This window comes from Neofelis nebulosa, chromosome 2, assembly GCF_028018385.1.
Source record: "Neofelis nebulosa isolate mNeoNeb1 chromosome 2, mNeoNeb1.pri, whole genome shotgun sequence".
Taxonomy (NCBI): Eukaryota; Metazoa; Chordata; class Mammalia; order Carnivora; family Felidae; genus Neofelis; species Neofelis nebulosa.
Genome location: NC_080783.1, coordinates 80189198 through 80204514, shown reverse-complemented (window position 1 = coordinate 80204514; position 15317 = coordinate 80189198). Strand labels below are relative to the sequence as shown.

Here is a 15317-nt window from a genome sequence, read left to right as displayed (position 1 = left end):
TATGTATTACTTGCTACGATTTCTAAAAATTCACAATAATAACTGATAACACTGAAGCTAATGGGGTAAGGAAATTTCCCAGAGTCACTCAGTTTGGAAGAAGTGAAAAATGAGAGAGAAGGGGTCAGTGGAGAGTATGGAACAGAGCCCACTGGAGTTAAAAGTGTTTTTAATTTCATAGGCCAGTATTTATACCAGGAAATGGCCTTAGAGTAGTGAAATTTAGGCAGGAGAGTTACGTTTCTTAAACTACTGTCTTTGGCAACTCCATACATTGTCACCAACATGGCTTATATGAAGAAATACACAAAGGAAGTTGGACATTTGTATGTATGACTCTCTAATGAAAAATCAAGGAAATCTTGTCCATCAGATAAAATTTGTAAACACTAAGCTGTCAATTAAAATATTTTAAGTTATTCTAAAAAAAAAAACAAAAAAAACAAAAAACTAAGTTGTCAAAAGTCAGGCATCCCTAAACGTGGTGTTCATCTACCAAACCAAGTACTGTTTTGCCCTCCCTCCTCATCCCTTTGGCTAACACCCATCCATCAGCTCTTTGCCTCTGGGAAGCTTCTTCTGACCCTTATTAAAGAAAGTTACTCAAAACACAGAAATAAGGCAAAAAATAATTATGTGACCCTTTAATGCCTTGCTAGACATGCTCCAATAAGTCCACTGGTGGGTCATCTCTTTTGGGGAATGTAACTTTGTTTCACTTAATTATCGCAATTGATTAGGGCACTGACACTTTACAACTCTGTACAGTTAGAATTTTAACTTCAAAAAAAAAAAACATGATAAAGTGTGATTATTTTTCTGGTTAGCAGAGAAAACAACCCCTAAATCACAGTTTTATAACACGATTGAACATTGATCAGCTTTGTTTCCCATTTAGCAATCTTTATTAACATGCTACTGATTTTTAAATTCTATTACTCATATTCTTTTTGAAACAGTATTGTCATTGTGCTAGTTCACTCCTCAATAATAAGGTAAATAAAGCTTTGACACATGCTCACTATCTTTTTTATGAAAATTATGCTAATAACTTGAAAATTATTAACATATCCCAGGAAAGAATTGACACTCCTTCTACCCTATCCCAGCTACTTCTATAGCAAGCACTAAGGTAATGGCTTGTTTGCCTTCTCTGTCAGACCAAGCAGTAACTTCTAAGAAATTAGTGAACATAGCTGTCTTACATCCCACTGTTGTCTCCAGAACCCCGTAAAAGGATTGTCCCAGAGGATGAGCTCAATAAGAATTCCTGAATGCTTCTCTTACCCAAGTACCTCCGAACATTTTCTCCCATTCTTCTCCTTTGTCCATCTGGATCTGAACCTTCTGGATAATGGCTCCGTTCACTACTGCAGCCTCTCTGAAAAGTATCAGCTTATTATCTACTTAAATGATAGGTTTTTTTCCCCCGTGGAAGACATACAACAGAGTTTAGGCCTGACAACGACATGGAATTCACACCATCTGCCTGGGCATCACTAACCTTCAAAAATAAATTTTAATAAGTCACTACTACCACTTTGGGAAAAAATGTCAGTTTTTATTAAAGATAGAAATTGGTTACACAAAGTAGCATATTATAAGGAAAGTGCTGTTAAACTAACTCTAAAATACACAGCAATATGTAAAAAACGTCTGATACATAATATCCTCAAGCAGAAGATGTCATATCCATACTTGTCAATCAAAGTCTATCAGAATATGGAATGAGCATCATTTTTGTAACCCAGTTCTTTGTTTAAAGGCTATTGGTATTAGGCACACAGCCTCTCCTCTGCTGTCCTGCCTGCGGCTCCCTTGCGCACCCTTGCGGTGGATTCAATAAACTTCTATTTCCTTAAAAAAAAAAAAGACTATTCTATTGATTTTAAATTTGTCATAGTAATGAAAGCCTTAGTAGGTATCTCATTAAACTCTATCAGTTATCAACTTATTGACTCCGCTTTCAATTCATCCTATGTGCCTTCTCTGTGAAAATGGATCTGGGACCCTTAAGTATTTTTCCTCTGTAGCTGACAGGATGTTGTTTTCTCAGTAGAGGGCGCTGGAGAGACACTGCAGGACAAAAGTCTTGTTCCTACTCCAACTTGTTCAGCTGGCAGGCTATTAGGGATCCGGTTTTTCTGCAGAAGAAACTTCCCCCGATACCCAACGTCTGCGGCACGGGCAGCTTCTCCAACATCAGGTTCATGCAGCACGGACAGTTGCTCCGATGTCCAGCCGCCAGCACACAAGGCCTTCCCAGGCCCTATAAGTGCACGGTGGCCATTAGCACCCAGTGACTAGCAGGTTACCCCAGCTACTCTAACGCATTTTGTAATGGGATGTCTCTGGTGAGACATTTCCTCTGAACAGATTCCTCCAGCAACCTAGAGGATGGATTTCCAGCAAGATCCCTTGGCACAAACCCTCCAGCAAGATCTCAGTCCTGGGATGGGGGGCGAGGGGGACTCTTCCATGGTGTTCTACCTAAACTCTTCTTAAATTTGCTATTCCTATGTTTTTTAGAGTTCTCTTTATTTCCTCCTAGCCAATTCCTCATTATTCCAATCCCCTATTATAATTAACAATTTTTTATATTAAACTTTCCCTTTTCATATTACTGCGTGCCTTCTCTCTCCTGACTGAAACCAGGCTGAGACAAACTCCTAGGAGCAAAATAAAAATGAAGCACTTTTTAAATTTAAAGACATCTTATTGGGCACTTGATGTAAAGAGCAATTTCTCACTGACAAAAACAACAATGAAATATTGTATCTTAAAATATGGAAATACAGGGTGCCTGGGTGGTTCAGTCAGTTAAGCCTCCGACTCTTGATTTCATCTCAGGTCATGATCTCAAGGTTTATAAGTTTGAGTCCCACACTGGGTCCCAAGCAGGCTCTGACAGTGTAGAGTCAAAATAAATAAACTTAAAAACGATTTTTTTAAATAAAAGATGGAAATACTTGGGATTTAGATGGCTAAGAAAAATGAAAACATAGAGATTTGTCTTGTGCTTTTCTTTTGATCTAAACAGTTCACATCATCACAATCACATTTGTTTACTTTGAGATGAGCAAGATACATTCTAAGAATTTGGGGTTGCAGGGAAAGTGAGATTTCTTCAAAGTTTAATGAGATTTTTTTTTCAAAGTTTTAAGACTTAGATATTATCTTTGTAGTCAGATAGGCCAAGTTTAACCCCATTCTTTGCCTGCTCGATAACTCCGGACAAATGTTTTAACTTCTCCAAATCCTAGGTTCTTCCCCTAGAACATGAGGATAGCAATGCCTACAATGAAGGATGGTTGTAAGGATTAAATGACTAATGTGTGTAAAGCTAGCATCATACACAGCATTGCCTCTGCTCAGTGAGGGAGAGTGACTGCCACTACCACTATTGCTGAGATTTTATTACCTAACTTTTTAGCCTTATTAATTTCATGATCTCTTTTTTAAACAAGTGTGTGTCAGAAGAAGATCCTATAATATCAATGTGCGTCTCGTAAAAATTAATCAGAACCTTAGGGTACCTCAAACTTACTTGTTCACAGGCCGACTTAATCCTTCTTTTATCTCTATTCTCCTTTCCTTTCAAAAGAAGTGTCTCTTTTTTAAGCTCAAAGTGAAGAGCAAGTGAATATTCCTCAATAAGTGCTTTCACAAGCTTTGCGTTGTTTGGGTGAGAACATTGTTGAGCATTTCTTATACAGATTGTGGTGATTTCACCATCCACTCTCTCCTGACAGAAAACATGACATTTTTTCAATGTGTTTTCATAAAATCTGCTCTTTTTCAGATAAAGGAATACATCTGTATCGAGAACAAGTGTTTCTCCGCTCCTAGTGGTCTCAGGTACTGAGGACCCGGGTGACTCTGAGGAGTTACTGCCTCTCTGGAGATCCCTTTTGGGGCCCTGGCTGTTCCACTTCTCCTCACTGATAAAATTCCTATTTTTTTCTAAAAGAGAACTTGCTTCTAATAGCAAAGTTTCTTTAAGCCTCAGGATATCCAGAAATGACCCTTGCACAGAGACTCTTCCATTGGGTTCCAGAGGACTGAAGGATAAAGTTGGGATTTTCCTTGTCAGGTCCATTACCAGGCTTTCTAGAATGACTTGACTCCGAAAAACAGAAAGATCGAGGATAGCTTTTACAGAGCTGAAGACCTAAAATTAAACAGAGAGAAATGAAAACAGCACTGTCTAGGGGAGTGGACAACATAAACACATTTTTTCCTGCCACTTTCTCCATCTCTACAGCAGTTGCCCTAAACCAAACCCCGCCTGCCTAGCACAGACTAGTTTCTGACGCCACAGCAGGGATCTCACAACCCCATCAAGGCCATAATGCTCAATTTGGGGTTCACGGTCCCTCAGTGCATTTCCCAAAAAGAGCTAGTCAAATATGTTTTAGAGGCAGAATGTTATTTGAACCAAAGTCTTAAGCAAAATCCATACACTGTTATGAGGTACAGATACACAATGTTCTGGTTCTTCTCTATGGACAGGAGTTCCCCTGGAGAGTCCTCCAACTTAAGTTCATCAGATGACGGCCCAGAACCCTGCGTTTCTCAGTGAATAGTTTCAGACCAGTGAATTTTAACTTTTTCCTCTTAATTCTACCTTTCCTGCCTCTTTGAAGCTCCTTTTTAATGTTCATCCTACTTTTTTTTCTTCCTGAAAATAAGTCTTTAGGTATCTACCTGACATCCTCCATATAAGCATAAAAACTCTGTGTCACTTTGAAAGCATCAAAAGGCACACATAGGAACATGAAACAGATGAGGCAATAAGCCAAAAATTTCAAGACACAGGCTTGGCGTTTAGCACTCAGGTTAGCAAGTTGGCATTTCCTTTTGTAGGAGTCATGAGATGAGAGTGCTCTGTGTCTCCTGTGTAGGGAACACACAGAAGAAACAGGATCCAGGACTGGAGGCATCACACCTTACCTTTTCACCAAAATAAGAGACTGTGAATTGAGCAGGTCCAACCTTTTCTGCCTGACAGTGTTTCTGTTTTCTGCTGACATTCTTTGCACCTAAGTGGAAACACTGCCATCAGAAGTGTTTGCAGCCTGACACACTAATAATTAATTATTAATAATAGAAATGTTCAACTCTATTATTCAACATGCCTAAGATTTTTTTTCATTTTCCTCTAAATTCAACACTTAAATAGTTTTCCCTTCTACGTTAACAGATTAAAGTTGATTTCATGTGTACATTTGATCCTAATCATATTTTTAAAACCACACAAGTGTGTGTGTGTATATATATATGTATGTATATATATGAATGTGTATATGAATAGAAAACAAAAACCTAAAAGTAAATCCTCCCTCTATTAATTATGGCCATAAGGAGACTTCACCTTCTTAAATTCAGAATACCATACTGTCTTTGTTCTCCTCTAATTCACGGTCTCCTTTGCTAATTCTCCTTCTCTTCTCATTCTCTAGATGTTACCATGCCCCAGGCCTCAGGACTTATACCTCTTTGCAAACATACACCCAACCCCAGACTTATCTCAACAATCCCACCACTTTAGATACTATCACTAAATGCATCATTTCTGGGGCACCTGGGTGGCTCAGCTGGTTGAGCAGCTGACTTCGGCTCAGGTCATGATCTCACGGCTTGTGAGTTCAAGCCCCCCGTCAGGCTCTGTGCTGACAGCTCAGAGTCGGGATCCTGCTTCAGATTGCGTGTCTCCCTCTCTCTCTGCCCCTCCCCCACTCATGTTTTCTCTCTCTCTCTCTCTCTCTCTCTCTCTCTCTCTGTCTCAAAAATATATAAACATTTAAAAAAGATTTTTTTAATGCATCATTTCCAAATTCTCTTTGGCCTCCACTTTCATCTGCCAGTGGAAATCTCTACTTTATTATCTTAATAAACATCTCAATGACCAAAATTCAAATCTTGATAACTATTCCCCTTCCAAAAGTATCTTTCTCCAGTGTTCCACATCTCAGAAAATGACACCTAATCCATCAGCAAATCCTGAATGGCCACCAGTTCCCAGTCAACAGCCCTGTTACCACCCTAGTCAAAACCAGAGATGACCAGGAACTTGTGCTCTCCACGTGGCTGCCAGAGCGACCACCGAAGAAAGGGCAGTCACATTTCATCAGTCATCCGCTCAAAACCCACCGATGGTTTTCCATCTCACCCAGAATAAAATCCAGATATCTTGCCTTGACCTATAGGCTGTTTAACATAATCTGGTGCCCAGCTACCCATCTAACCACATCTCCTTTTACTCTCTCCCTTGCTCACCCCACTCCAGCCACTCAGGCTGCCTTGCTGTCTTTAAAATGCCCAGCATGTTGGGGCGCCTGGGTGGCTCAGTCGGTTAAACGTCCGACTTCGGCTCAGGTCATGATCTCGCGGTCGGTGAGTTCGAGCCCCGCGTCGGGCTCTGGGCTGATGGCTCAGAGCCTGGAGCCTGCTTCCGATTCTGTGTCTCCCTCTCTCTCTGCCCCTCCCCCGTTCATGCTCTGTCTCTCTCTGTCTCAAAAATAAATAAAAACGTTAAAAAAAATAAATAAATAAAAAAAATTAAATGCCCAGCATGCTACCCTCTCAGAAAATGTTTCCTAGTCCTTCCCTTAGCCTAGAATGTTCTTCCCCCTTTTCTGCATGAGTCATTCCATTATTTCATTCAGGTCTCTGCTCAAATGTCACCTGAAGAGTACTTCCCCACCCACTCTATCTAATAAAGCAGTACTCTCCATCACATTGTATCCCTTTATTCTGTTTTATATTTTTTCATAGCACTCATTACATGTTAATATATACAAATAAATGTATAAACATAAAGATAAATATATAATGTATAAATATATAAATTAATCAAGCACCCAACATATTATATATTCATTTATTTGCTAGTTTATTATCTGTCCACCTGCACGGATGTAGGTTTCATGAAAGAAAACATTTTGCCTGCTTCACTCATTGCCGTATCTTGAAGGCCTAGAATGATGCCAGGTAAATAATAAGCAGTCAAAAATATTTGTGAACAAATGAATGAATGAGCCTTCCCTTTCTCTCTTTGGTTCAATGGTACCAGTTGAACGTTTAAAATATTAACTTCCAAAAACACAACAATCCCCTGAGAGAAATAATAAGGAGCCCCTCACATGCTCCCTACCATAACATCCCCATTGAGAAGGAATGGCTTAACTATGGTGACAGGTAAAGGTGCTATAATCTATAGTCTTAGGTTTCTCTCTAGAACCTATCTTCCCTCAGGAAAAGCAAGTTCTCTTCTGCTTCTAACCCCATATAGTATTTTACCTCCAAGACACTGGCATGGAGCCTCATCTTTCTTTGGCAATACATTTTGCCAGTTACTAAGCTGTAAAGAAGGCTGCCCCTCTCCATGAGGCTGGAGGGATGAATATCCCCTGCAGATCCAACCTCCTCACCTATGTCAGGGATGGGATAGGAACAGAATGGTTCAATCTGATCTCAGATCCAAGCTATTCATCCAATCCAACTTTACCGGTGATAAAGGTGATGCTATATTAGAATATCTTTTTGTAGGTTTGAACAAAGAGAAGCTAATGGTATGATTATATTGCTGAAGCCACTTGAAAATTCAGAGTTATCATATTTGTGAGATTATAGATTCTTGGGGGCTTCATTTTTTTTTTCTGTATTTTACAAGTTTTCTACAATAAAATGTATCACTTTCATCCCAAGATCCAGACAGATTCTAAATATAGAAAGAAGTCTTCAAGAATTTGGCAGTTGCTAACAACTTTATCATGAGCCATTTTCACATATATTCTTGTTAATACAATATTGTACCAATATATTCAGAATAGAATAATATTTTCAAAATGCTACTTTAAACTCTACCAATCCCATGAATCATTTTAATGAAATTCAATTCTTGATTTCATTACAGAAGTATTTCTAAAATTACAAAATTTGATTTGGAAATACCTTTTTTCTCTTTGAATGTCACATTTGCAACTCCCCTGCCCCTGGTTCTTGTTGGATATATCACATGTTCAACAACTCCACCTTTATTCTTAATATCTTGAAAGTGAGTCTTCACTACTGTGGTCAGTAATTGATCATTAAAAAGGCGAACCGGATGACCAGCAACTTCAACCATTCTTTCAGAAGCTTTGGAGTCCTTGCCTTTCAAAACTGATGCCTGTAAGAACAATAGTAGGATACTCTTTAAATACAAAAATAAGATTCTCCTTAATATAGCCATCATCACACACCAGTGGAAGACAGTATATTTTATTCAATAAAGGTGCTAGTATAGCTGATCAGACACTTGAAAGAAAAAAAAAAAGGACAGATCCTTGCCTCACGTCATATACCAACATAAACCCCACATGAATTTGAGGGGTACATTGTAAAAAGTGAACTCAATTTTTTTTTATAAATGGAAAACATTAGTTAATATTTGCCTGATTTTAGAAAGGCCTAAAAGTAATAGCAATCACAAAGGAAGAGATCAAGAAATACACATGGTATAAATTTAAGTTTGAAAACAAGTCAAGCCAACCACAAAATATGGTAGTTTGGAGATGGCTAGATGTTTTCTTTATATATATAATGTATATATATTATATATATTTATGTTTATATTATATATATTTTTATATTTATAAATTTATAAATAAATTTATATTTATATTATATATATTTATATATTATTATATTTATATTATATGTTTATTGTATATAATTTATATGTGTGTAGTATTTATATATTATATATTATATATTATATATATATATATATATATATATATATACAATATATATATTATTTATTGCCACATTGGTTTCCATACAATACTCAGCGCTCATCCCAACAGGTGCCCTCCTCAATGCCCATCACCCACTTCTCCCCCCCACCCCCCATCAACCCTCAGTTTATTCTCAGTTTTTAAGAGTTTCTTATGGTTTGCCTCCCTCCCTCTCTGTAACTTTTTTTCCCCCTTCCTCTCCCCCATGGTCTTCTGTCAAGTTTCTCAGGATCCACATATGAGTGAAAGCATATGGTAGCTGTCTTTCTCTGCCTGACTTATTTCACTTAACATAATACTCTCCAGTTCCATCCACGTTGCTACAAATGGCCAGATTTCATTCTTTCTCATTGCCAAGTAGTATTCCATTGTATATATAAACCACATCTTCTTTATCTATTCGTCAGTTGACGGACATTTAGGCTCTTTCCATAATTTGGCTATTGTTGAAAGTGCTGCTATAATCATTGGGATACAAATGCCTCTGAGCGTCAGCACTCCTGTATCCCTTGGGTAAATTCCTAACAATGCTATTGCTGGGTCATAAGGTAGATCTATTTTTAATTTTTGAGGAACCTCCACACTCTTTTCCAAAGCGGCTGCACCAGTTTGCATTCCCACCAATAGTGCAAGAGGGTTCCCGTTTCTCCACATCCTCTCCAGCATCTATAGTCTCCTGATTTGTTCATTTTAGCCACTCTGACTGGTGTGAGGTGATATTTCAGTGTGGTTTTGATTTGTATTTCCCTGATGAGGAGGGACGTTGAGCATCTTTTCATGTGCCTATTGGCCATCTGGATGTCTTCTTTAGAAAAGTGTCTATTTGTGTCTGGCTAGATGTTTTCTCAATTGTACAGTCCAAAGCACATAACCCACTACGAAACACATCCCCTACTTTTTTTGGTCAGAATTAGAAAAAAAAGGGCCCCATAAAAAAAAAAAAAAAAAAAAAAAAAAAAAAAAAAAAACCCTGGCCATAACGGTGGGGCTGCAGTGAAGTAAATCCTGCCTTCAGGCACATACGTGAGATAGAATTCAACAACTAAGAGCATATGCTATTGAAGACCCCGCCACTATGCTGAGCACAGAGCACCAACTGCAAGTAGACCCTTCCCTGAGCTCACTCTCTTCGAACTTCTTACATTATTCAGGTAAAGGGCTTCGGTTTCAATGTTTTGATTTGTTCCCCAGCCCATTTAGGGAAGTGGACCTATCAGCTGTTCTCAGTGCTTACATAGGTAGTCCAGCCTGATTATAACACAGCTCAGACTTAATCTATCCTAAATTACCTCCAGGGAAGACAGGATATCTCATAAGGCTAACAGATCACAAAGATGTGTCAGGCTGTCAGTTCAGAGGACTCTGTACTCAGAATAGGATTTCGCTGGGTGTAAGCTAGCTATTTCTGACCTCCGGTCAAGAAGACAGTCTAAGTACACAGCATCCTGTCCATCCCAACAGCAAGTAAAACAATAAAAGCAAAGAATAAGAATAAAAAGGAGAATAAGCCCAGTTGACACATTTCTGGAAGACTGAAAATATATAGAAGTATGAGAAGATAAGAGAGAGAAAAGGATCTAACCCTGAACAAGGAAAGGGGGTTTCACGGGAAAGGTGACAACAGAAATGAAAAAAGGGACCAAAACCAGAAAGATCAGTTGAAAAACTAGTGGCAAAACAACTTCTCCAGTTGTCTCTCCACATTCCTTACCCTCCCTGCATACACACACACACACACACACACACACACACGAGGATAGTGAAGGCAGCTGGGTGACAACCTGCGGCTGGGGGGCCGGGGCAGATGACTTAAAGATTATTGTACCTTAAAAAAAAAACTGAATGAACACTTAGGGAGAATCTGACCTGCTAGTATGGGTGCTGGCACCTATAGCAAGTCTCCACTGCTTTCTGGCATTTGAAGGGACTCCAACCTAAAGATCATAAGCAAACTGAAGTGTGGCACGATTTGAATTAATTTATGCAGTACCAAAAATTGCCAGTCCAATTGACACTGCTGCTGGGAACATTTGCCTGTCAAGTGGAAAAGGAAAAATACACATGACATTGGACTAAAAGGAGAAAAAGTAATCACAGCACAGTACTAGGCGTGGCTATAAACAGTATTTACTATTTGCATAATAATGTAAAAACTCCTATTGGTTGTTGTTTTTTTTTAATTTTTTTTAACGTTTATTTATTTTTGAGACAGAGAGAGACAGAGCACGAACGGGGGAGGGTCAGAGAGAGAGGGAATCTGAAACAGGCTCCAGGCTCTGAGCAGTCAGCACAGAGCCCGACGCGGGGCTCAAACTCACTTACCGCGAGATCGTGACCTGAGCCGAAGTCGGACGCTTAACCGACTGAGCCACCCAGGCGCCCCTCCTATTGGTTTTTAAACCAACTTTAGACTAATTTTGTTAAGTCTCTGAAATGCTAAGATTTAAGTATGACTACAGAATAAAATGGAAACATTCAACCCTGCCAATTTAAGAATAAAGGCTGAACTAACAGAAGTTGAGAACAAAATAATCTCCTCTTACACTACTGAAAAGCATGTCATTCTATAAAAATTTTAAGAATACTATGGAAGCTATAAAAATATGCCATAGGAAATTTTTAAATAATATTAAAACTTTCAAACTTGGAAGATAGGAAAAGGCAGATATTACTTAAGTGAAATCCTCATTTATCATAGTAGGAATTCAACAGAAAATGATGAAAGTCAATGATGCCTGCCCCCAGGATATATACTCTCTCAGCATCTCTTTGGTATTTCAGTTGGTAGTTGTCAAAATCAGGTGGCAAGGGGCGCCTGGGTGGTTCAGTCAGTTAAGAGTCCAATTTCAGCTCAGGTCATGATCTCATGGCTTGTGAGTTAGAGCCCCACATCCGGCTCTGTGCTGACAGCTCAGAGCCTGGAGCCTGCTTTGGATTCTAGGTCTCTCTCTCTCTCTGCCCCTCCCCCACTCATGCTCTGCCTCTTTCTTCTCTCTCTCTCTCAAAAATAAATAATAAACATTTTTTTTAAAAGTGTTGAGTAGTATGTTGCAAGGTACTTAAAAATCATCTGTGTGCTCTAGTAATTCTTTCGTTAGGTGTTGATTCTTTCACTTGGTGATATTTGCACTTCATTTTATGGCATTTACGTTTTCTCAAAAAATTGGTGGATTTCGGTTGTAAATAATTAATCAAAAAACTAAAAATAAAAAAAAGTGTTAAAATCAGGTGGCAAAAATGCACCTGATGAAAAAGTGTTTTTAAGTTCACAGTGTACACTGAATTTCTTAGACTATATAGTGTCTTGTCAATTAACAAATACAGTAATACAACTACAGTTAATATACTACAGTAGTACAAAATACAGTTAATCAGTTAACAAATACAGTAATAACTAAGCATGTGTTCTATGTCTGGCAATATAATGGATACCATAGATGACACATACAAAGAAATAAAACATACCCCTTGCCCTAAAATTTAGTTCCCCCATAAAAATTTACTGAGCTTTATTATGTGGGGATAGCCTTGGATAGGCCTTAGGATTACCAATATTTAAAATAAAGGCCTCTACCTTATGGATGAGAGAGGGATGAGAGAGAAAGGCAGACACATAAATACATCATTTCAACAGAGCTTGGTACGCACACAAAAGGAGACATATTTCTCTACACAGGAAAACAGACGATTTGAGAAGGATACAAGACCGTCCAAAATAAAATGCTAAAATATACAATAGATACCACCCAGGATTAGGAAGCAAGATTAACTCTGGCTAAAGCAGTCAAAGAAAGCTTCATGAAAGAAAAGCCTTGAAGGCTGAGGTCAAATTTTAATTAATGGTCAGATTTAATTTAAAAATGCAAAAGAAGAGTTCACAACAATAGCAAAGGGACAGAGGAATAGGAGACGAAAATGGCTCATGTTAAGACATATAAAACAAAGTGAGTGTCTCCTAAAAATGAAACTCATAATAATCTATCAAGTATTTGTTACAAAAGATACTTTCAATGGAGGAAAACATAGTTTCTTCAAATATTCACAACTAGATTGCATAGGAAATAGTAAAAATATATGTGTTCCTCCATCCTAGTCCCAACTGGTATGACATAATTATCCCAAAATAGTTCTTCCTAACAGAGGAAAAGAAATGACAAGAGATTTTTCAGGAATTCTACTTCACAGGAGATTTGTCTGGATACAACATCTGGCCCTAATAGTCCACACCAATCTCAATGGTTAAATGGCTAATAAATTAGCTTCCTTTTTGCTTTTCATCAACGTCAAAGAAAAACTTTCAATAAATTTAAATTCAGGAAATCTTACTCCACCTGTGCCCTCATCAATACTAACACCATTATTTCTTTATTCAAGTGTCTGCATTTAATTTATCCTTGAAATTAAAGGAACTTCTCCCTGACAGCTATTAACCTCTTCTATCCAGCAATAAGAAAAAGAGATGTCTTGAAAATAGCTCTTGCAACAGTCACCACAGAGATACAGGATTTTGAAGCAAGACCAGCATTTTGGACAAGAGGTATTAAGGTGATGACATTTTCCAGTATCAATGATATATTTTAATACACTTCCGACCATAGTGTCAGAAAGCCAGAAGATATAAAGAAAAACTGTTAGTTTTGTTTTTGTAAGTAAGGCACTAGACAGAAATAATTAGATTCATTCCTTGCATCCATGTATATTTCTTTTTTTTAAAAATCAGTTATTTTCATTGACATTGCCTTTACTGCTACCAATAAACAAAATCATACTGGAATCTAACAACTGCTTTGGCATTTCCGGGACCCTAATAACTAAAGGCCCTGCCACTGCCTTCAAGCGCCTGATGGAAAGAACACAGAAGGCTCAATCTTGAACTTGCTAACTGTTCTTGCTAGCCAGCACAGATGGCGAAAACACAGAGCCCTTTGTGCCTGGAAAAAGAACTAAGGCCACCAGAGAGAATTCCCACTAATGCAGACAAGACATCAGGATGTCTTCCCAACTTGAGTCCTTGGCTCGAATCCTTCTTGCTGGCCCTTTTCAAAAGGAAACAGCGGCCTCTATTTCTGGGTAATTTTCTCCGCTGTTGTTCCCCAAGGAGTGGGAGGAGTGGGAGGCAACAGTTAAGCCCAAACACAGCCTGCGAAACTACTCCTCGACGAGACAGCTGTGTCCCTGACCACGAGACACTGGGTGAGGGAGGCGGCCGTGGCGTTCTGTCCCTTTGGAGTTGTGCCTGTCTCGCACAGCCTGCTATGAATTTCAAGCGCGCGCGCGACACTGCCACAGGAGCAGGTGCAGAAAAGTCAGGGCAAGGTTTGCCGGAGGGTTGGCCTCCGCGGCAGGTGGCTCTCCGCCAGCACCGGGCCTCCCCGCGCGCCGCGGGCGACAGCCTCTCACCCCCGCCCGGCCGGCTCCGCGAGCTCCTGTGGGACAGTGATAACGGGACGGGAAAGACCCTGACTGGTAAAAGCCAGAACAAAAGTAACTTGCCATGGCGGAGAAGAGACGCGCCTTCCGCTGCCTGCAGAGCCCAAATCTAGCAGAGCACAGGCCACAAGGCTGGCCGGAAGAAGGTTTTGCTTTCAGTTCTTTGTTGACGCTAGCCTGGAGATGATGTGAAAAAAAAAAAAACAAAAAAAAAACTGCCCCTCCACCGCATCCCGCTGCTCTGCGCCTCTTGGCCTCCGGGTGAAGCTCAGACCTGGAATGGCTGCTGCCTCTGTAGTCCCATAACTTTTGAAACCACGCTGGAGAGGGGCCAGAAGGAATCCCCGGCAGTACTCCGGGGCTTCTCCCGCTGCTGTGTCTGTCCCGCGCTCAGTGGAATCTGGACCGTCCTTTCAGCGCCCCCACTCGTGGGACTCTTCACCACGCCACACCTGTTCCCCCCACCAGCCCAGGGCCAGTCGCGCGGCGGCCAGGTGCACAGGGCACGGGTTGAAAAGCGCTCGGTCCCTGTCAACCTAGCTGACCTTGCACAAGCCATTCGGACTTCAGAGTCTGGCACCTAGGGGGACACGAGTAATCTACATACATGGCTTCAAAGTCAAAGACAGCAGGAAGAAGAAAGGCAAATGGCTGGCAAATACAAAGAAGCTCGGTTCCACTACCAAGTAAAGAAATACAAATTGAAATTATAATGAGATCCCTTGTTTCCACCATGAGGTTGGTAACAATTAAAAAGTGCAGTAATACCCAGTGTTGGCCAGAGTGTGAGGAAGAATCCATACTGGTGCAAACATTGACAGGTGCAAACATTTCTAAGGATTTTGGCCCCTTTCAAAATGTAAAGTGAAAAGTGTGAAAATGCACATATCCTTACACTTAGCAGTTGCACTTTAAGAACTGAAGTTACAGTGCACAAGTGGAAGTCTTCATCTCCTTATGAAGGCTCCCACATCACATAAAATTTATATTAAATACATTTCTGTGCTTTTCTCCTGTTAATCTGGCTTTGTCAGTTTAATTTCCAGATCCAGCCAAGGACTCTAGGAGGGTTGTTTCCTCCCCTAAAGTGCCAAACAATCCTTG

At 39.7% G+C, this 15317-nt stretch overlaps 1 protein-coding gene across 1 annotated transcript; it reads right to left on the bottom strand.

Annotated features, from left to right (window-relative positions):
* Positions 1-1540: 1540 nt before the first annotated feature.
* RBM43 (RNA binding motif protein 43) lies at positions 1541-14788 on the bottom strand. Its single transcript, XM_058715315.1, is given in 5 exon segments — positions 1541-4171; positions 4954-5042; positions 7957-8173; positions 14277-14417; positions 14419-14788. Coding segments are annotated over 5 exon segments (1224 nt in total). The 5' UTR covers positions 14446-14788; the 3' UTR covers positions 1541-3421.
* Positions 14789-15317: the final 529 nt, after the last annotated feature.